Source organism: Procambarus clarkii, chromosome 38 (genome assembly GCF_040958095.1).
Source record: "Procambarus clarkii isolate CNS0578487 chromosome 38, FALCON_Pclarkii_2.0, whole genome shotgun sequence".
Lineage (NCBI taxonomy): Eukaryota > Metazoa > Arthropoda > Malacostraca > Decapoda > Cambaridae > Procambarus > Procambarus clarkii.
In genome coordinates, this window is record NC_091187.1 from 19,860,572 (window position 1) to 19,883,539 (window position 22,968).

The following is a 22,968-nucleotide window of genomic DNA, read 5'->3' on the forward strand; positions in this document are numbered from 1 at the left end:
GCCACACCCTGGACCACATGTGCCACACCCTGGACCATATGTGCCACACCCTGGACCATATGTGCCACACCCTGGACCACATGTGCCACACCCTGGACCACATGTGCCACACCCGGGACCATATGTGCCACACCCTGGACCACATGTGCCACACCCTGGACCACATGTGCCACACCCTGGACCACATGTGCCACACCCGGGACCATATGTGCCACACCCTGGACCACATGTGCCACACCCTGGACCACATGTGCCACACCCTGGACCACATGTGCCACACCCGGGACCATATGTGCCACACCCTGGACCACATGTGCCACACCCTGGACCATATGTGCCACACCCTGGACCACATGTGCCACACCCTGGACCACATGTGCCACACCCTGGACCACATGTGCCACACCCTGGACCACATGTGCCACACCCTGGACCACATGTGCCACACCCTGGACCACATGTGCCACACCCTGGACCACATGTGCCACATCCTGGACCACATGTGCCACATCCTGGACCACATGTGCCACACCCTGGACCACATGTGCCACACCCTGGACCACATGTGCCACACCCTGGACCACATGTGCCACACCCCTAATATAATGTTAAAGAAACAGCTCTCACACTGCCAATTCTGGTCATAACTACATGCAGTTAGTTTAGTTCATTTATTATGCACCCCATACCCATCTTGCGGGCGGTAGTGGGTTACAGAGGCACATAATGGGCTCAGGGACTCAACCCCACAATTCATTTAGCTAAGCAAGTTACAATCTTGATGAACTAGTTACAAAATTCCATAAATATCGTCACATCAACAATGGGTTCGAGATCGACCTCAAGTACAGGTTCTAAATTAAGCAACTGACATATGTGGAGAGCTAGTGTCACAATTGATATGTTTGTCCTGCACACCGCCCCCCATCCAGTGGGCAGCGGTGGATAGATTACAGTCACTTAGTTACTACCTACAGTTACCAAACTGGGGATATTTGGCTAAGATTTCTGGCAGCAGATCATTTTGAATGAAATATTTACACATTTTTGGAATATTGATTATAGAATCGTCTCTAAATTCACGTATCTTTTCGCACTCCATCACATAGTGACGGAGGGTGTGCGAATAATTTTGTTGACACAGTTTACATTTGGTCAGGTCTACATCAGCAGATAATGAGCATTCCCAGAGATACTTGTAACCGAGTCTAAACCGAGCAGTAGTAACATCTAGAAGTCTGCTGATTTTATTGGATGAACCATAGATGTGTGGCTCCTCTTGCATGATAGTATGATGATAGATGGAATTACTGGTGTCAATTTCACTTTGCCTCAGATCTACAAGATTTTGTTGAAGTTCTCGGTGTGCTGTTGCTCTCAGACTAATCATTGACAATCCAAGGTTATACTCAATGTCTCCTTAAAATGCAGATTCTTTGGCTTTCTCATCAGCTCTATCATGCATTCGGAGGCCAACATGAGATGGAGACCACATGAACTGGACTCTGTTACCATCATTAACACACACAGCTAAGAGTTCATGTGTATATTGTGACGGTAACGCGTTGGTGTTCGGCTGTTCAAAGCTAGGGGTATGGCCTCGTCACATAGAATAAAAAAAAAATAGAAAATCTGGAACTTCGTCTGTGGTAAGGTAAGGAGAAGACACATAAAACACAAGTAAATTTTAACAATGGAATTTTAATTACGTTAGATAAACAAAACATGAATAAAATGGACATACAAATTCGTATAATAAAATCAATCAATCAAAATAATAAGAAGAATTAAATGACAAAATGAAAAGTTACGTTAAGACAAGTGAGCAATAACAAGCTGTGCAATATACAATAAAATGAGAGGTGCAGGAATATTGGCTTTAAGCTATCACCTCTCTTAGTACACGTAAGCCAAAGCTTACGTCTACCAGGAAGACGTGTTAACCGTATGAAAGCACTGAATATTCTGAGGACTGAGGTCGTGGCGGCCCCAGACATCAAGTGGTATGGTGGGTGGAGTGCAGTTGCAGCCAGACCGGCGGCCAATCAGCGAGGAGCCGGCAACAAGACAGGTAGTTTGGCGGTTTGAGGTGAAGCAGGTGTCCCTGGCTGCATACGTTTTGCGCTCTGGCAAACCTTGCTGGTGTTGTTGTCGTTGTTGGACATTTCTTCCATAGTAGTTTTATATAGATGTATCGACGTATTTTTGGAGGGAAGAGCAGGCTCAATCTCTTGAAGGAGATTATCGTCACAATATTAACACATGTTTACAATAATATTGTGTAGTACTAACCTTATACTGTAGCCTGTTTGTACCGCCATATGTGGTATAAACTATGCACATTTATTAACAGTAAATGTATATGGCTTATTTATCACCACCAATTGTGTGATAAGCTGTGTACATTTACCACCCCCCCCCCCCCTCACTTTGTGATTTGGTCAAATCTGACAGGCTAATCTTAAATACAGTCCACTATATGAAGTAATAAAAAATACAAAATAAATATTCCCAATTAAAAAGCGCATTACTGCCTGCCAGGATTACCCCACAGGCATGCTAGCGAGAGCAACATCGCCGAGCACGACCTGGTATTGGTAGAGGGGCATCACTCGTGCCTAGCACGTCACCGAGGAAGGGCGTGCTTGGCTTGCATCCACCTCAATGGCCTGATTTTAAAATGTGTTGATAATAACTGGGGTATTGATGACTTGATTAACTCGGAACATTGTGTTGTTTACATAATTATATATTCATTATGTTAGTGTCATTAATCACAACATTGGTCACCAGTGAGGCTCTTGATGTGTGTGTAAGAGATAATGTCTGTCAGCTGCTGGAGGCCAGACACGAGGGCTGGCCTCACTTGACTTTGTAGGGTGACACTGTGAGTGTTGTAGGGACCTACACTGACACTGTGAGTGTTGTAGGGACCTACACTGACACTGTGAGTGTTGCAGGGACCTACACTGACACTGTGAGTGTTGCAGGGACCTACACTGACACTGTGAGTGTTGCAGGGACCTACACTGACACTGTGAGTGTTGCAGGGACCTACACTGACACTGTGAGTGTTGCAGGGACCTACACTGACACTGTGAGTGTTGCAGGGACCTACACTGACACTGTGAGTGTTGTAGGGACCTACACTGACACTGTGAGTGTTGCAGGGACCTACACTGACACTGTGAGTGTTGCAGGGACCTACACTGACACTGTGAGTGTTGCAGGGACCTACACTGACACTGTGAGTGTTGCAGGGACCTACACTGACACTGTGAGTGTTGCAGGGACCTACACTGACACTGTGAGTGTTGCAGGGACCTACACTGACACTGTGAGTGTTGCAGGGACCTACACTGACACTGTGAGTGTTGTAGGGACCTACACTGACACTGTGAGTGTTGCAGGGACCTACACTGACACTGTGAGTGTTGCAGGGACCTACACTGACACTGTGAGTGTTGTAGGGACCTACACTGACACTGTGAGTGTTGCAGGGACCTACACTGACACTGTGAGTGTTGCAGGGACCTACACTGACACTGTGAGTGTTGCAGGGACCTACACTGACACTGTGAGTGTTGCAGGGACCTACACTGACACTGTGAGTGTTGCTGCCATGTTAAGGTCATATTAACAGCAAGTTAAGAGTGTGAGTGTTGCAGGTGATGGGTCTGACCATCCTGGCTGCGGGAACCTCCGTCCCGGACCTCATCACCTCCGTCATCGTGGCCAGGAAGGGCTTCGGCGACATGGCCGTCTCCTCCTCCGTCGGCAGCAACCTCTTCGACGTCACCTGCGGGTAGGTTCTTTATCCTTGGTAATTCTCTTATTGTCTCATCTGGTCGGAGCGAAGCCAGAGCTCAACCCCGGCTAGCACAACTAGGTGAGTACACACTTGGCACACACTAGAAGAAGTGTGTCAAGTGTGTCTTGACACACTCGACACACACTCCTGACAAAATCTTGACACACTCTCTCTCGAGAAAAATAACACCAATAGACCAACAGCAAGTAAAAGCCAGTGTTATGGTGCATGCTGTTGTACGTAATGTGTGGGGCATTGTGGGTAAACTAGTCTACACTGCAGGTAAACTAGTCAACACTGCCCCCTCAGTGGTGTCGTCTTCAGTGGTGAAGGGCTCATGTACATCTTCCAGGGACCAGTGAGGTGGCCTTCGCCCACTCCTGCCCCACTTTGGGTGTTGAACATGCTGAAGGGCACCATGTAGGGTCCTTGTGAGTCACCGGACCACCTGCTGGAGGGGTCGCCCGTGAGGGGCTGCCCTAAGTAGATGGCTGGGTGTCCAGGCTGGGGCGAAAGGGAGAGTGAGGTCTTTGCACCAGTGTGGGAGAATGTACGAAGCAGCAGGACTCCCCTATTAAGAAGGGGGAGCACCACTGGGGACGGTGCAGCCCCTTCCTGCACTGGCATGCGCTCGGCCTCCCTGGCTGCCCTGGTAGGTGGTATCCTTGGTTCCAGGTCCCAGACTTTTTAACATGATTGCTTTATGGAAACCGATACGACCTCTATTACCCAGGCTCATGCGGTGAGCGACCAGGCCCCTAAGTCGGACTGTGATGGAAGACCGGGCTCTGCAGCCCCTCGCTAAATTGGGCCGAGACCAGATTACTCTTCCCCCCACCCCCCTCCCCACGCTCCCCTCCCTCCACTGCGGTAGCGTCGAGCCCCAAGCCCCAGAGGTGACCACTCCGTCTCTCATTGTGACTACTGCAGCCTTTACACACACACACACACACACACACACACACACAAGAAAGTGAGCTTCAAGGCAATGTACACTAACATAGATGGGGTTACAAATAAAACAAGTGAACTCGGAGAATGGGCACTAGAAGAAAACCCAGACATAATAGCACTCACAGAAACAAAGCTAACGAAAACTATAACAAATGCAGTGTTTCCACAGGGCTACTATGTAGTGAGGAAAGAGAGAGAAGGGAGAGGAGGAGGTGGTGTAGCTTTGCTACTAAGAGAAGGTTGGGGTTTCGAAGAGATGGTAATTCAGAACTGTGAAGGTTTCAGTGACTACATATCAGGCACCATAGCAACTGGAGGACAGAAAATTATAGTAGTAGTCATATATAACCCCCCACCGAATGTCAGAAGACCCAGACAGGAATATGATAGAAACAACTTGGCCACCATCAATATAATAGAGAGAGCAGCTTCTGTGGCTAGCAGGAACGGATCCAGGCTACTAATCATGAGAGACTTCAACCATGGAAAGATAGATTGGGGGAACAGAGACCCACATGGAGGCCCAGACACATGGAGAGCTAAGCTGCTGGATGTGGCAACAAGAAACTTTCTAAGTCAACACGTCAAGGGACCGACAAGAATGAGAGGAGGGGATGAACCAGCCTTGCTTGATCTGATATTTACCCTAAATGAGTCGGATATAAGGGAAGTTAAGTTGGAAGCCCCCTTGGGAATGAGTGATCAAAGTGTATTGAGCTTTGAGTACCTGGTTGAGCTAGGAATTATCACCCCCCAAAAAAAAACTGGGAAACAAAGGGCTGGCGTACCGAAAGGGAAACTATGAGGAGATGAATAAATTCCTATGAGATATACATTGGGACACAGAACTCGGAATCAAGTCCGTACAAGACATGATGGACTATGTCACCCAAAAATGTTAGGGGGCTGTAAGCAGGTTTGTCCCAGCCCGACAGGAAAAAACAGAGAAGCAAAGGAAGAATCCGTGGTTTAATAGGGAATGTATGAAAACAAAGGAGCTGAACAAAAGGGCATGGAGGAACTTCCGTAATAACAGAACACCAGAAACTAGAGAGAGATACCAGAGAACCAGGAACGAGTATGTTAGTGTGAGAAGAGCAGCTGAGAAAAGGTATGAAAATGATATAGCTAATAAAGCCAAGACCGAACCAAAGCTACTGCACAGTCACATCAGGAGGAAGACAACAGTAAAGGAACAGGTGATGAAACTTAGGGTGGGCGAGGACAGGTACACAGAGAATGACAAAGAGGTGTGTGAAGAACTCAACAAAAGGTTCCAGGAGGTCTTTACAATAGAACAGGGAGAAGTCACGGCGCTAGAAGAGGTGGCAGCAAACCAGGTGACCTTGGAAAGGTTCGAAATTACAAGAGATGAGGTCAAGAAGCACCTATTGGAGCTGTATGTGAGAAAAGCTGTTGGGCCGGACAGAATCTCACCATGGGTATTGAAAGAGTGTGCAGGAGCACTTTGCTTGCCACTCTCCGTAGTGTATAGTAGGTCACTGGAAACGGGAGACCTACTAGAAATATGGAAGACTGCTAATGTAGTACCAATATACAAAAAGGGTGACAGACAAGAGGCACTGAACTACAGGCCAGTGTCCTTAACTTGAACACCATGCAAGGTGATGGAGAAGATTGTGAGAAAAAACCTAGTAACACATCTGGAGAGAAGAGACTTCGTGACAACCCATCAACATGGGTTCAGGGAGGGTAAATCTTGCCTTACAGGCTTGATAGAATTCTACGATCAGGTGACAAAGATTAAGCAAGAAAGAGAAGGCTGGGCGGACTGCATTTTTTTGGACTGTCGGAAAGACTTTGACACAGTACCCCATAAAAGGTTGATGCATAAGCTGGAGAAACAGGCAGGAGTAACTGGTAGGGCGCTCCAGTGGATAAGGGAGTACCTAAGCAATAGGAAGCAGAGAGTTACAGTGAGGGGTGAGGCCTCAGAATGGCATGAAGTCACCAGTGGAGTCCCACAGGGTTCTGTGCTTGGACCTATCCTGTTTCTGATATACGTAAATGATCTCCTAGAGGGTATAGACTCATTCCTCTCATTCCTTTGACGACGCCAAAATTATGAGAAGGATTAAGACAGAGGAGGACAGCTTGAGGCTTCAAGAAGACCTGGACAAGCTGCAGGAATTGTCGAACAAATGACTGTTAGAGTTTAACCCAAGCAAATGTAATGTAATGAAGATAGGGGTAGGAAGCAGGAGACCAGATACAAGGTATCATTTGGGAGATGAGATACTTCAAGAGTCAGAGAGAGAGAAAGACCTGGGGGTTGATATCACGCCAGACCTGTCCCCTGAAGCTCATGTCAAGAGGATAACATCAGCAGCATATGCCAGGTTGGCTAACATAAGAACGGCCTTTAGAAACTTATGTAAGGAATCTTTCAGAACATTATATACCACATATGTCAGACCAATCCTGGAGTACGCGGCTCCAGCATGGAGTCCATATCTAGTCAAGCATAAGACTAAACTGGAAAAGGTTCAAAGGTTTGCCACCAGACTAGTACCCGAGCTGAGAGGTATGAGCTACGAGGAGAGACTACGGGAATTAAACCTCACTTCGTTGGAAGACAGAAGAGTTAGGGGGGACATGATCACCACATTCAAGATCGACACTCAAGGGAATCGACAGGGTTGATAAAGACAGGCTATTTAACACAAGGGGCACACGCACTAGGGGACACAGGTGGAAACTGAGTGCCCAAATGAGCCACAGAGATATTAGAAAGAACTTTTTTAGTGTCAGAGTGGTTGACAAATGGAATGCATTAGGAAGTAATGTGGTGGAGGCTGACTCCATAAACAGTTTCAAGTGTAGATATGATAGAGTCCAGTAGGCTCAGGAACCTGTACACCTGTTGATTGACGGTTGAGAGGCGGGACCAAAGAGCCAGAGCTCAACCCCCGCAGGCACAACTAGGTGAGTATAACTAGGTGAGTGTACACACACACACACACACACACACACACACACACACACACACACACACACTCTCTCTCTCACACACTCACACTCACACACTCTCTCTCTCTCTCTCTCTCTCTCTCTCTCTGTCTTTCTCTGTCTTTCTCTGTCTCTCTCTCTCTCTCTCTCTCTCTCTCTCTCTCTCTCTCTCTCTCTCTCTCTCTCTCTCTCTCTCTCTCTCTCTCTCTCTCTCTCTCTCTCTCTCTCTCTCTCGCTCTCTCTCTCGCTCTCTCTCTCTCTCTCTCTCTCTCTCTCTCTCTCTCTCTCTCTCTCTCTCTCTCTCTCTCTCTCTCTCTCTCTCTCTCTCTCTCTCTCTCTCTCTCTCGCTCTCTCTCTCGCTCTCTCTCTCGCTCTCTCTCTCTCTCGCTCTCTCTCTCTCTCTCTCTCTCTCTCTCTCTCTCTCTCTCTCTCTCTCTCTCTCTCTCTCTCTCTCTCTCTCTCTCTCTCTCTCTCTCTCTCTCTCTCTGTCTCTCTCTCTCTCTCTCTCTGTCTTTCTGTCTCTGTCTTTCTCTGTCTCTCTCTCTCTCTCTCTCTCTCTCTCTCTCTCTCTCTCTCTCTCTCTCTCTCTCTCTCTCTCTCTCTGTCTTTCTGTCTCTGTCTTTCTCTGTCTCTCTCTCTCTGTCTCTCTCTCTCTCTCTCTCTCTCTCTCTCTCTCTCTCTCTCTCTCTCTCTCTCTCTCTCTCTCTCTCGGGGTTCTCAACTCCGATCCCACCACGGCTGCACTTGCATGATTCCTTCCCGTACTGATACGTCAAATCAAATCAAATCAAATCAAATGTTTATTTAGGTAAAGTAACATACATACAAGGGGTGATACAGATTTTGATGAATTTATAGATAGAGCTAGTACATACAATGCCTAAAGCCACTATTACGCAAAGCGTTTGGGGCAGGAAAAACACTAAAGACTAAAACTTAATACTAATTGAGATTAAAGTATAAAATGTGTTGAGAAAAATATAAAAATAAAAAAGGGGGGAACATGGCAGGAAAACAGCACAAATATAATTTGGTCGACAAACAGCATTGTTTAAAAATAACAGACATTGGTTATGGGATACGTACCATGCCTTGTTTGGTCTTGCTACGTGGACTAAATACTTTGATCTTAACCATCTAGATTCTACAGTTCCTGACGATTTCTTCCTCTATAAACAACTCGTTGATTCAGTAGATGCCTCTGTTACTTTTAACCCCACCCGTCTCGGTACGCATGTTGTCGCTGCTCTTTCTCAGGATGCAGCTTCCCGCTTAGCCGCATTGTTCTGCTTTGGGGAGACCCCTGTTCGGGTCTCCAAAAACGCTCGGTTAAATGCCAGTGTTGGCACTGTTCTCCTCCCACATCCATGTTGCAGCTGGTGTTAGGGACCTGAAAGACTGCCATGAGAATGTTAAACATATCCTTGAAGCCCAGGGCCATTCTGTCCTCCACGTTGATACGTTCACTCGACCCCCTCGTGGTCGTCATCGCCAGCTTCTTTGAGTTGTGAAGATCACTTTCGATAGCAGGACCCTTCTGCCTTCTGTAATTATTGCTGGTGCCAGATGCTCCCGTTCAGGAGTACATTCCTTCTCCTAGGTTTTGCAATAAGTGCTAGAAATTTGGGCATGGTGCCCTCAAATGCACAAGTGTGGTATCTCTATTCCCCATGTGTGGGGGACTCGGATCACTCTAAAGCCGAGTGCTCCTCTCCCCAGGCTCGCTGCCTCAATTGCCATGAAGTGTATACACTACTAATTTGAGGAAACCATCCTCAATTTGAAGCAATGTAATTGTTTGTCTTTTCCTGAGGCAATATCTTGAGACGATTTTGGGGCTTAACTTCCCCGCGGCCCGGTCCTCGACCAGGCCTCCTGTTTTGTTCCCCCCTTCCCCCTGGAAGCACCCCGTAGCAGCTGTCTAACTCCCAGGTATCTATTTACTGCTTGGTAACAGGAGCATCAGGGTGAAAAATCCTTCTTACCAGGCCTACCCCCGGCCCCTTAACTCTCCACACCGCCTTTCTGTCCAGGCTGTTGTCAGTCCTCCTCCCAGCAATTTTCTTGTTGCTTGCTCCCGTTCTCCTGCTTCCGTTGAGACTATGAAGACTGTCACCCAGTACGTTGGTGCTGGTACACCTGTCTCCTTAAGGCAGAAGCGTAAGCCTGGCTCCTCTCCTTCTTCCTCCCTGGCAGGTAAGAAGGCGTCGCTTACTTCCCCCACCCTCTGACTCGGACTGTAACACTGCATCCCGTCCCATTTCGGTGGTCGAACCCACTGTCCCGACTATGGTGTTTCCTTTAGCCCCTGATGCTCTCTCGGTTGCTGCCCTTGCTGCGGTGCCCTTCCTTGTTTCTGCCCCTCTTCCCCCCGATTCCTTTGACTGCTCATCTCCGTTTCCTCCTTCAACTCTAAACCCTGTCTGTCCTTCCACTCCCTCACCTCCATCGTCTTTGCTCAATTTACCTATACCCACCTAACCTTGATATCACGGATCCTGGTCATGACCTACTTTAGTATACTATGTTCTTTTTTACCTTTGTTTCTTCATTGTTCTCTATTGTTGTTCTTCCTCCTTTGGATAATGTCTATTCTTCAATGGAATATTCGTGAATGTTATGCCAACTTCCATGAACTCCAACGTCTGATAACACAGTTCTCACCACTTTGTGTCTGTCTCCAGGACTCAGTGATTGGTGCTCGTCCTGGTCACTTTCGTGGTTATTCCTTTCTCTCCTTCCCCTCCAGCTTCTGTTCGGGCTCTTAATTTTACGGCTCTCTTGATTCGTACTGATATTCCCTTCGTCTCCCTACTTTTTCCATCGCCTCTCCAATGTTCTGCAGCCCATATCTTTGTGAGTAAATGGTATACGGTCTGTTCCCTTTATCTCCCCTCAAAGTCCCGCTTTCTCTTCCTGATCTTAAGCACTTGATGGATTCCATACCAGAAATCACTTGTTGGGTGATTTCAACTGTCGGCATACCATCTGGGGTGATGCTCTGACAAACACCCAGGGCTGCCTTCTCGAACCATTTGTCCTCTCTTCTTCTCTGCCTCTTTTGAATTCTGGTGAACCCACTCATGTGGACTCCCACACTCGCACCCTCTCCTGTCTTGATCTTTCTCTCTGCTCGTCTTCTCTTTACTTAGATTTCACATGGCGGGTTCTTGATGACCTCCATAACAGTGACTATTTCCCCCATTGTTGTCTCCTTTTTCTCTTTACACCCTCCTCTCTCTTTTCCTAGGTGGCGGTTTGCCAAGGCTGTTTGGAATCTATTCTCCCTCCATGCTACTCTATCTGACCTCTCCGGCTTTGCCTCTCCCTCAAGCCCTCCTCCCTTTTCGTTATACCATATTTGACACTGTCCTCTGCTCTATTCCTTGTTCTATTCCTAAATTTTGTAAAACCTTGACCCACGTGACTAAAGCTTTTACCCATCCTGTGGTTCTGAAATGCCTTTTCCTTGAACACTTTTCTTCACACTCCCGCTCAATTTCCGTCTACATCGATGGGTCTAAGTCTGCAGACAGTATAGGCTACTCTGTTGTTTTTTACTGACCACACCTATTTGTGTCGGCCGTCTCCGGAGACTAGCATCTTCACGGCAGAACTTTATGCTATTCTATATGTTCTTCGCCAACTGCTTTCTCGCTGTCAATCCTCCTTTTTAGTTGTAGTTGACTCCCGTAGTACCCTCATGGCTCTGGTGTCCTTTAGTCCAGTCTATCCGGTGGTGGTCAAGATTCAACATTGGCTGTTTCTTATCTCCAGTAGTTTTAAGACAGTGGAGTTTTGTTGGGTTCCCAGCCATATTGGTTTGTCTTTAAATGAGCGTGCGGACACTGCCGCTTAGGAAGCTATCCACGCTTGCATTCGTTACCTTGGATGTATGGTTCTTGCTGGATTGTAGAAAATACACAGTAGATCACTTCAGCAGTTTATTGAGTAAGGTAACAGTGTATAGTTATGGCCTGCCGAGTTCCTACCTACTCTGGGCTTGTGAGAATACTGCCCTTGCCTCCAGAGCGGTCACTTCCAGCTCTGTAGAGAATGACGTCAGAGACCTACTCGATTGTGATTGGTTATATCCCAACCGTCATACAATTTGAGTATTGACACTTGTCCCATCTCACGTAAAGGTATTCCTTATTCTGACTTTTACCCAGTTATTCATTCCTCCATCCTTGCCCGTTGGCAGCGTTGTTGGTTGTCCGTTTCCCACTGTAACCGGCAGTGGGAAACGGCTCTGGCAAGGTTGTGTATTGGCCATACACGCTTAACTCACGGACACTTAATAGAGCGCCGCCCTGCTCCTTATTGTCCAAACTGCATTGTCCCTCTTACGGTCGTGCATATCTTTGTTGAATGTCCTGACTTCAAGGACGAATGTGTGTCTTGCTTCCCGACTGTCCCTCGCGGTCACTTGTCCCTTGATAGAATTCTTGGTGAATTGGCCACCTTTGACATTGTTTGCATTATGCGTTTTTGTTCTCGTATTGGCATACTTAGTGATATCTAGCGCCCTCTGATTATACCGCACATTTAATGGTGCTACATAGCCTTCCCGGTTTGGTGCTTTTGATTATTACTTAGTCAACACTATGGGTTAGGTAGTCTACAGTGTAGTTAAACTAGTGCCCGAAACGCTTTGCGTAATAGTGGCTTTAGGCATTGTATGTACTAGCTCTACCTATAAGTCAACCAATCTTTGTAAAAATTTCTTGTATGTATGTACCTTACCTAAATAAACATTTATTTATTTATTTATTTATAGTCTGCACAGTTGGTAGTTTTATCAACTTTTCTACACTGCAGGTATACTAGTCAACACAAAGTAAACTCGTAAAGGAAAACTAGTCTACACTGTTGGAATTTACTACAGTTTGTGAGCTCCAAAATGCTAGGTCCTTAATTCTACAGCCTGGCCACTTGACTTGCCACAACGGACAAAATATAGGGTACTAAAACACAAGAACCTAACCTATCGACCTACACATAGAAAACGTGTTTGTGTGTGAGCTGCTAGGACTCACAATATCCCTTATTTTGTCCGTCGGGGATTTAGACTTCAAACATATAATGTATTATTTGAGCGGAGAGGTTATTTTGAGTGGAGAAGGTAATAATTTTGAGTTGTGTGATCTCGTAGAGGACATGGACGTGTTATTGTGAATCCTTCTGAAGTGAGCAGAGCAATCCCGTGGATGCTAGAGAACGAGAGACAGGAGTTTAAGATAAGTATAGAAACGGGTCAAGATGGCACCTAACATCATCACATCCCTCTTAAGTCTAGGCTAATCTACCTTGTATCTTTCAGGCTGCCCATCCCCTGGCTGCTCTTCGCCCTCGCGCAGCTGATTGAGAACATCATCAACAATAAAGAGAACCCAACTAGTATTGAACCTATCCTCGTCAACTCAGGTAAGGAGAACCCAGGTAGCATTGTTTCCCATTGTCGGAAACAGGAACTCTGTACTTAGGCATGTAGAGGTCCCCCTAGAGCCAACTACAGATCTTCCCCAAGATGCAGCCCACAACCATAGTTGCGGGGACACTAAGCCCTGAAATTATCTCAAGATAACCTCAAGATAACCTCAAGATGATCATTACATGGAAGTGTGTGAAGCTATTATCTTGGTAACATGTTTCATTAGTGCCTAGGGATGATTTTAAGACGCCCAATATATAGGAAGTGACGACGTCTCGGTCCATCCTGGACCATTATCAAGTCATGTATAGAGAGTGGTAGAGAGTCAATATATATAATAATTAATCATTCATTGTGTTTGGGGGACAGGCAGCCAGAGTGTATTCATACACACATTAGGCTTATATTGAGGTCCCCCTCCCCTCAAGGTCAAATTACTGACCCCGCCCAGGATGCAACTCCACAATAAGCTGACTAACCCCTGATTACCTACTTACTGCTAGGTGAAAGGAAATGTGCCCAACCATTTCTGTTCTGCCTGGGATTCGAACCCGGAATTCTCGATTGTGAGTCGAGAACGGACCCGACTGTACTACCAGGACCCTCATAACCCTGTTATCATAAGGTAGCATGTTATCATGAAGACCCTGTTATCATAAGGTAACATGTTATCATGAGGACCCTGTTATCATAAGGTAACATGTTATCATGAGGACCCTATTATCATAAGGTAACATGTTATCATGAGGACCCTGTTATCATAAGGTAACATGTTATCATGAGGACCCTGTTATCATAAGGTAACATGTTATCATGAGGACCCTGTTATCATAAGGTAACATGTTATCATGAGGACCCTGTTATCATAAGGTAACATGTTATCATGAGGACCCTGTTATCATAAGGTAACATGTTATCATGAGGACCCTGTTATCATAAGGTAACATGTTATCATGAGGACCCTGTTATCATAAGGTAACATGTTATCATGAGGACCCTGTTATCATAAGGTAACATGTTATCATGAGGACCCTGTTATCATAAGGTAACATGTTATCATGAGGACCCTGTTATCATAAGGTAACATGTTATCATGAGGACCCTGTTATCATAAGGTAACATGTTATCATGAGGACCCTATTATCATAAGGTAACATGTTATCATGAAGACCCTGTTATCATAAGGTAACATGTTATCATGAGGACCCTGTTATCATAAGGTATCATGTTATCATGAGGACCCTGTTATCATAAGGTAACATGTTATCATGAGGACCCTGTTATCATAAGGTAACATGTTATCATGAGGACCCTATTATCATAAGGTAACATGTTATCATGAAGACCCTGTTATCATAAGGTAACATGTTATCATGAGGACCCTGTTATCATAAGGTAACATGTTATCATGAGGACCCTGTTATCATAAGGTAACATGTTATCATGAGGACCCTATTATCATAAGGTAACATGTTATCATGAAGACCCTGTTATCATAAGGTAACATGTTATCATGAGGACCCTGTTATCATAAGGTAACAGCTAGGGTCCTTACCCTGTTGGTTAGGACCGTCCTTACCATCTCAAACAACAGGGTTGTCCGAGATGAAAGACAACACGCTAAAAAGCATACCATACGAGTTAATAGAAATAAAAAAAACTGCAGAATTAATTGTGAAGAGAAAGAGGTGAAAATTGAGAGAAAAGATGGAGAAGTTGCTGAACTGGGGAATGAGCAGAGAATGTTTACTGCATGAATCCATTCACTAAAATATCTGAAATAATCGGGACTGCTTAAAATCTTTCAAAGTGTACTCTTTGGAGTACAGGTGAGATATATGTAATCAATTGCACTTTGAAAATATCAGCGGGACTAGTTTTAAATCAACACATGGAAATAATTCTTTACAAGACCAATAGGTATGGCAGAATGTTAAAAAACCAGCGTTGAATGTAATGAAATGTCGTTTTTTGGGCGAGCCCCAATGGCTCCCTGAAGCTACCAAATGACATGTGCCATATTAGTTTGGTGCTATTAAGTCCTTGGAGTTCAAGTGCCTACCTGGGGGGCCACGAGCCAGAACCTGTCCCCCCTCATGTGGCCATTAGTCCGAAGGGAGCAATGGGAGCAATTGCGAAGGGAGCAATTTTTCTCTTGTAATGTATCTTTATCATTTATCAATTCTGATTGAAATTACCTACTTAAAATTATCTGCTAGATTAAGGACCTGCCCGAAACGCTGTGCGTACTAGTGGCTTTACAAGAATGTAAATACTGTACTATCCAATGTATTCTCACAAACCCAATGTACCTTCTTGTATATATATAAATAAATAAATAAAATAAATGGCTACATGAGCTCTCTATATTTAGAGTTTATGTCTACCATCGACCGGAATACCACCAGAAAGATATGCGAACCATTACAAAGCTCTAGCTGGTTAAATTTGCAACCTTCATCCGAACAGAGCCAAAGAACTCCCCGCAGCCCCGCAGTATAAAACAATGAAACAAGCTACACGTCATCCAACTAGCGTGTCGGCTCGTTAGCGCCTCCCCCCCCCCCCCGGGAATCAGGGAGCCTCTGGGGCTCGCCCAGAAAATGCCGTTTCATTACATTCAACGCTGGTTTTCTGCGGGAGCCCTGACAGCTCCCTGAAGCTATCTACCCACAGATAAGTAAAAAAAAAAAAAGGGGGACTTATCTGGGAGGCGCCCGCACTGCAGGTCTCATGACGAATATGAGAGAATTGGCTGCGACAGATGACCCAAAGCAACACAAGGCCGCAGAGGGCCGTTGACAAGATATCTGGCAGTCAGAACCTTGTTCGATTTCCAAAACCCCCATGCCCAAATATCGACCCAAGACATATTACCAAAGACGGCACCCTGAGCGCCATACAAAGTATGCAGCTCTGGGCTGCATACGTATGTAGAGCTGCATACTGGAAGTATGCAGCGCTGCATACTTCCTCACATCATTCCCCTCCCTTTCCAGCCCGTTGCCGTCGTGAGGGGGCTTGATATACGGCTGCCGGGGTGTGATGCTACATGGGACGGTCCTCTGTCCCTTTGAAGTCTTATGCTCCTGCTGCCGTCTTCACTAGTTCTGCTGGTCACTTTTTTCTCCTCCTTATGTTTTGTTTTCCTTCCCCCTCTTCTCTTTTAATTTGTCTTTTTTGCTGACCTTTTGCCTGTCTTGATTATTGTTTTGGACATCATCTGTTTTGACGCCCGGGTGTTTGAGGAGGCACACTCTCTCACCCATAGAACTGCGGTACCCGACGTTGCGAGCGAAGGGACGCTTTTATTGTCCAACCTTGCCTTTGTTGCTGAACCCAATCTTGATGGACTGACGGTTCTTAAGGTGGTGAGGGGGACCCGAGCTTGTCTCTTGTTGGACGTCCTATCTAATTGTGGCTCCACGGTGGGTATGGGGGCTCATTCGTGAATGAAATTATTACCTCCTCGTTTCCCGTTTCCATGCTGTTGAATGATCCTCTTATAACTTCCCAAACTCGTGGGGTGGGTGACTAAGCCTCCGAGTTGGACTGTGTTGGAAGGCCGGGCTCTGTAACCCCACTACATTGAGCCCAGACCAAGCTACTCCATTGACCCTCCCGACTACCTCCCTCCCTCCTCTGTGGTAGGGTTGAGCCCTAAGCCCCCAGTGGTGACCACCTCATCACCTGGAGCGGCTAATTCTCTCATTGTGCCAACTGCACCTTTTACCACCCCCCCCCCTCACTGGGGGTGCTCATCGCCGACTCCACCATCAACGCCCTTGCACGATCCCTTCCAGTGCCAATACGTTTAACGCCTTATTTGGTCCTCCTACAGGAACTAATTATTTTGATCTCAACAATCTGAACTCTACACATCCTGACGATTTCTTCATAAGCACCTCGTTGATCCAATGGATGCTTCTGTCACTTTTAACCCCACCCATTTTGGTACATGTGCTGCTCCTTCTCAGGATGCAGCTGCCCGCTTAGCATTGGCTATCATTGGGGGGGGGGGAGGACCCCTGTTCGGGTCTCCAAAAATGCCCTGCTAAATGCCAGTATTAGCACTGTTATCCTCCCGCACCATGTTGCGACTGGTGTTAGGGACCTGAAAGACTGCCACGAGGATGTTAAACATATCCTTGAAGCCTAATGCCATTCTGTCCTCCAGGTTAATGCGTTCACTCGACCCCCTCGTGGTCATCATCAGCCTCTTCGCGTTGTGAAGATCACTTTTGATAGTAGGACCCTTCTGCTTTCTGTAATTCTTGCGGGTGCCCGAATCTCCATTCAGGAGTACATTCCCTCTCCTAGACTTTGCATTAAGTGCTAGAAATTTGGGCATGGTGCCCTCAAATGCACAAGTGTAGTATCTCTATGTCCCATGTATGGGGACTCAGGTTACTCAAGTCAGAGTGCTCTTCTCACCAAGTCCAGCGTGCTGGACTTGTGATCCTGTGATCCTGCACTTGCTCATGCAGTGCCCGAGAAGGCTCGAGCACTGCATGAGCAAGAGAGGTGAAAAAACACATGAGAAAGCTTGGGGAACAGAACGAAAGTATTTGGCATGAGATGCCGGTCAAGAAAAAGTCAAGAAAGAAAAGACAAAACAACTGGAACCGACACTGACGAAACCCACAAAGGAAAAGGAAATGGCAGAAGGACCTCCAAGAGACTTCATACTGTTGACCAAACCACACACTAGAAAGTGAAGGGACGACGACGTTTCAGTCCGTCCTGGACCATTCTCAAGTTGATTGTGTGCACGCAATCGACTTGAGAATGGTCCAGGATGGACCGAAACGTCGTCGTATTTCACTTTCTAGTGTGTGGTTAGGTCAACATATTTCAGCCACGTTATTGTGACTCCTCGTCTGCAGACTCAACTGTCGCTGAGAGGACGACTGCAAGTGTGACACCATCAATGACACCACCTGATCACCATATAAATGGCGATACATCTGCCATAAAAACCAGACACAATGTGTGGAAGAGTAAGCCAAACCAGCGAGGTGCCTCAGCGGCCTGACCTGCTGAAAGAGGCGGAACCGTGGAAAAACCCTCAGGTTTGGAACCGTGCAAGCAGTGTCTGAAACCAAGGCTGGGCTGGCCACCAAAGGCCAGGAGAACCACTCTTCCCCCGAAAATATTCGCGGAAAGCCGTGCCAGAACCCGAAGCAACAGCTGGACCAGGGAATGAAGGTACAGGAGCCCTCATCTTGACCAGTCCTGGCAGAAAGTATCAACCGCGAATGCCTCACAATCGGGGAACAGCGCCAGATATAAAGGTAGGCGCCAAGACCAAGCTGACGTGAAAAGGTCCACTTCCGGATGCCTGAACGTCTGACACATGCCCTGAATGTGAACGGCACGGAGAGTTAAACCCCGAGAACTCGGCAGAAGAGCTACCCAAAGCGCTCAGGCCTCAGCCCCAAAGAGCCACAGACCGCAGAGACCCCTCCCTGGTTGGGACAATGAACCACAGGAGAGCAGTCCGAATGAAGCCGAATCACTGAGCCCCGAGGCAACCGAGTACGCTGCAGGGCCTGCTACACAGCTGCAAACTCCCGCACTGTGCTGTGAGCCCAATGGAAGGATGGAGACCAACACCCCTTGCTGACCTAGTGAGCACTAGTCACAAAACCCCTGTCGAGAGACGAGGCATCTGTGAACACATCGAGCAAGGGAAGGGAAAGGCGCCAAGCACCGAACCTCGAAAAACCCAAAGAGGGCAGTCTGCGGACCCATCACAAGAGCAACAACATCCGCCCTGCAGATTTATCACAAGAACAACAACATCTACCCTGCGTACCCATCACAAGAGCAATAGCATCCACCCTGCAGACCAATCACAAGAGCAATAGCATGCACCCTGCAGACCCATCACAAGAGCAATAGCATCCACCCTGCGTACCCCTCACAAGAGCAATAGCATCCACCCTGCAGACCCATCACAAGAGCAATAGCATCCACCCTGCAGACCCATCACAAGAGCAACTACATCCGCCCTGCGTACCCATCACAAGAGCAACAAAATCCATCCTGCGGACCCATTACAAGAGCAACAACATCCACCCTGCAGACCCATCACAAGTGTAACAACATCCGCCCTGCGTACCCATCACAAGAGCAACAAAATCCATCCTGCGGACCCATTACAAGAGCAACAACATCCACCCTGCAGACCCATCACAAGTGTAACAACATCCGCCCTGCGTACCCATCACAAGAGCAACAAAATCCATCCTGCGGCCCCATCACAAGAGCAACAACATCCACCCTGCAGACCCATAACAAGAGCCACATCATCCACCCTGCGGACCCATCACAAAAGCAACATCATCCATCCTGCGGACCCATCACAAGAGCAACAACATCCACCCTGCGGACCCATCACAAGAGCCACATCATCCACCCTGCGGACCCATCACAAAAGCAACATCATCCACCCTGCGGACCCATCACAAGAGCAACAACATCCACCCTGCAGACCCATCATAAGAGCCACATCATCCACCCTGCGGACCCATCACAAAAGCAGCAACATCCATCCTGCGGACCCATCACAAGAGCAACAACATCCACCCTGCAGACCCATCACAAGAGCCACATCATCCACCCTGCGGACCCATCACAAGAGCCACATCATCCACCCTGCGGACCCATCACAAAAGCAACATCATCCACCCTGCAGACCCATCACAAAAGCAACATCATCCATCCTGCGGACCCATCACAAGAGCAACATCATCCACCCTGCAGACCCATCACAAGAGCCACATCATCCACCCTGCGGACCCATCACAAGAGCAACAACATCCACCCTGCGGACCCATCACAAGAGCCACATCATCCACCCTGCGGACCCATCACAAGAGCAACAATCTTCAAGTCGCCACACATCTGCCACTGATGATGGCCATAGTGTATGCACCTCAAAAACTGCATCATGGTGTCAGAAGTTTGCTTCATATGGGCTGTATAACCTCAGTGGAATTGATAGGAAAACACTCCCATTATGCACCAAAACATCTCTTAAGACTTATGACCCAAAATTAAAGATTAACCTTGTTTATTTCAGAACCATTTTTGACTGTAGACCAGTCTTATTGCAGCCTGGCGAATTGTATGTGTTTTATTCATCTCTCAGTGTTGGTGCAGTAACTGAATGGATGGGTGACTACATGGGTAGGCAGTTTGATTCTTGGTTGAGGCAACCTTGATAATCCTTTTCGTTAAGAGACTGGATATTACAGCAGACTGTCATTTGACAATGCAGTCGAGTCCCAACTGACAGTCCCAGGTTCGATTTCATCGGAAGGACATAACTATTTGGGCAATGTTTCCTTTCACCTGATGCATCTGCTCACCTGGCAGTAAATAAGTACCTTGGTTAGACAGTTATTGTGAGCTGCATACTAGAGAAGATCAGTAGTTGACTTGTGGTCCTAGAAGGACCTCAACGAGCCTAGCAAGGGCATATTCCTAGCAAGTTTAATATCACCATAAAGCTACCATTGTTTCCATATTTTACAACCAATACAAGAATGCTCTTAATAGTAAGGTAAGTAAATCAGGTAAATTGGTAGACGATAAGGAGATAAAACAGCTCCCTGGAGGTATATTTGCATCCAAGAAACTGTAGAGGTCATCGTTAAGGATCAATACTGTATTTGTATACAATGCTGTGATAGTCATGCAGTATTATTATTGTCCTATTTGTGGCAATATTATTATAAACATTGTCATTTTAAAGTTGCCATTTTATTTTACACCTTTTTATGGTTATTGTGCATAACCATAAATGATAATAATCGTACTTTCACCAACAGTAAACCTATTTTCCCAGATTCCTGCCTTCCTTTCCCTCCTCCAAATTCATTTTCTCAAATCTAATTTAATTTTCATTTTACTGACCACCCCTTGTGAGAAACATGATTACAAATCCTCTAGATAATGAATGTTGCAAACCGCATCCATTACTGTTTTCCCAAGAAATATTGTTAGTTTCTTAAAATAATACTTCCCCAGAACTAATACTTCTTTTTCTTTTCAGTGATAGTATTTAAGTTACAATTATAATTTCAGACTCTTCTAGTAGCCTTATTATTTATCCAAAAAACCTTCCTTCCAATAATGTGAACTCTGTCTCTGATGAATGGTGACTTGTGTTCCCTCCGCCGGTGGGATGGTTTGTTCCATCATGATTGTAACTTCTGTTCCCTCTACAGGTGGGATGGGTTGCTCCATCATGATGCTGTTCTGCATGCTGATGTTTGTTATCATCTCCATCGCGTGTTCTAAATGGAAGATGAATAAGGGCCTTGGCATGACGATGTTCATCCTGTATTTCATCTTTGTGATGCTGTCACTGGCCTTTGAGTACGAGTTCATCACGTGCCCAATGTAAGGAGTCTGAAGCCACTTCACAAGTGCTGTTTGTGTAATGTTTTATTCCTAGACACTGAAGACTTGTCTAGATGCCCACATCGTAACCACTAAATGAACAGAAAGTAACTTAATCCGTACATAACAATCTCTCTTTTGGCCTCAGCAGTGCTTCAGGAGGTTTCTCATGACGAATCTCAATGTTAAATTGAGGTATTTCAGCCATACTTGTTTTGTTTGTTCACAGCGGAGGTGTTCCCCAACAACCTTGAGAGTCGTGGTAGATGTATAGCCCTTCTGCTCGTGGTTATGGTGCTGGGTGGAACACTGCTGTTGGCGTCCCACTCAGCCCCATTTCTGTGGAGCACGTGCATGCCCCGTTTATAACAAAAAAAATAGATGCTGACTTGGTGGTTCACAATGAATTTGAAGCCTTTAGTAGCCTCCGTTGCATATATTGAAGACTGTTGACTTTGTACTCGTGTATATAATATAATTATGTGGAAACGAATGTGCTAATGACATTTATAAGACAAAAAACCCATAGGTGAATGCTGGAGAAATATGGGGAAAACCAAATCTTGTTCGCCACAAGTGATTCAGTCTTGGCAGTATTCACACCTCTCATGTTGTCTTCCCACTCCCTTGACTCCCCTCTTCTCTTCTCAACTTACACATTAAACTTGTGTGTGTAGATGCATGAACTTCACATGAAACACACGCACACAGATGCACGCAGATGCACGCGTGCAACTCTAACACTGCCTCTTCCCTCATCTCTCTCTCCTACACCCACTTCTTCATCTGATAGAGCTCTTGCTATTCACTGATGAAGGAGAGAGACTAGTGTCTCGCCTGTTCAAACTTGGCCAATTCCAGGCACACACACACACAATATTATTTTAACTATTATTACTGTACCTTATTAAAACGTAACAATTTTTAACAACTTCGTGGTTTCTTTGTGTGTGTTTCCTGGGAAGTCATTTTTTCCCCAGTCCGACACCCATGACAAATAAGCAAGTTGGACAATTAGCAAAAGCAAACAAGAAAATGTCCCATATGCAGTTTTAGAAGTAAACATACAGTAGTTGAAATACTAAATGAAAGTATGTGTTTTTACATATAAACAAGTACAGAAATTATTTTTAATGAACGACAATTTTCTTCGATTGACACTATTTTTCCGCTAGCTCTACTGTCTCTCTGCAGCTGTCAGGCATTGTCTAACCTTACTGATGCTTGGTGAAGCTGTGTGTCTGGTTCCTGGCTTGGTGAAGCTGTGTCTGGTTCCTGGCTTGGTGAAGCTGTGTGTCTGGTTCCTGGCTTGGTGAAGCTGTGTGTCTGGTTCCTGGCTTGGTGAAGCTGTGTGTCTGGTTCCTGGCTTGGTGAAGATGTGTGTCTG

General features: G+C 46.2%; 1 protein-coding gene and 1 long non-coding RNA gene across 5 annotated transcripts in view; one reads left to right on the forward strand and one right to left on the reverse strand.

Annotated features, from left to right (window-relative positions):
• LOC138349880 (uncharacterized) overlaps nt 1–22,968 on the reverse strand; it is a 609,089-nt gene that overhangs the window by 245,607 nt on the left and 340,514 nt on the right. The window lies entirely within an intron of this gene.
• The window catches only part of LOC123772003 (sodium/potassium/calcium exchanger Nckx30C), a gene marked incomplete at its 5' end in the record, with an annotated part of 105,551 nt that overhangs the window by 80,443 nt on the left and 2,140 nt on the right, over nt 1–22,968 (forward strand). For all 4 annotated transcript variants that reach the window (XM_069337835.1, XM_069337837.1, XM_069337836.1 and 1 more), the window contains 3 exon segments: nt 3,669–3,805; nt 13,059–13,162; nt 21,407–22,968. The exon segment at nt 21,407–22,968 is cut by the window's right edge and continues 2,140 nt beyond it. In XM_069337835.1, coding sequence (XP_069193936.1) covers nt 3,669–3,805; nt 13,059–13,162; nt 21,407–21,585 — 420 coding nt within the window.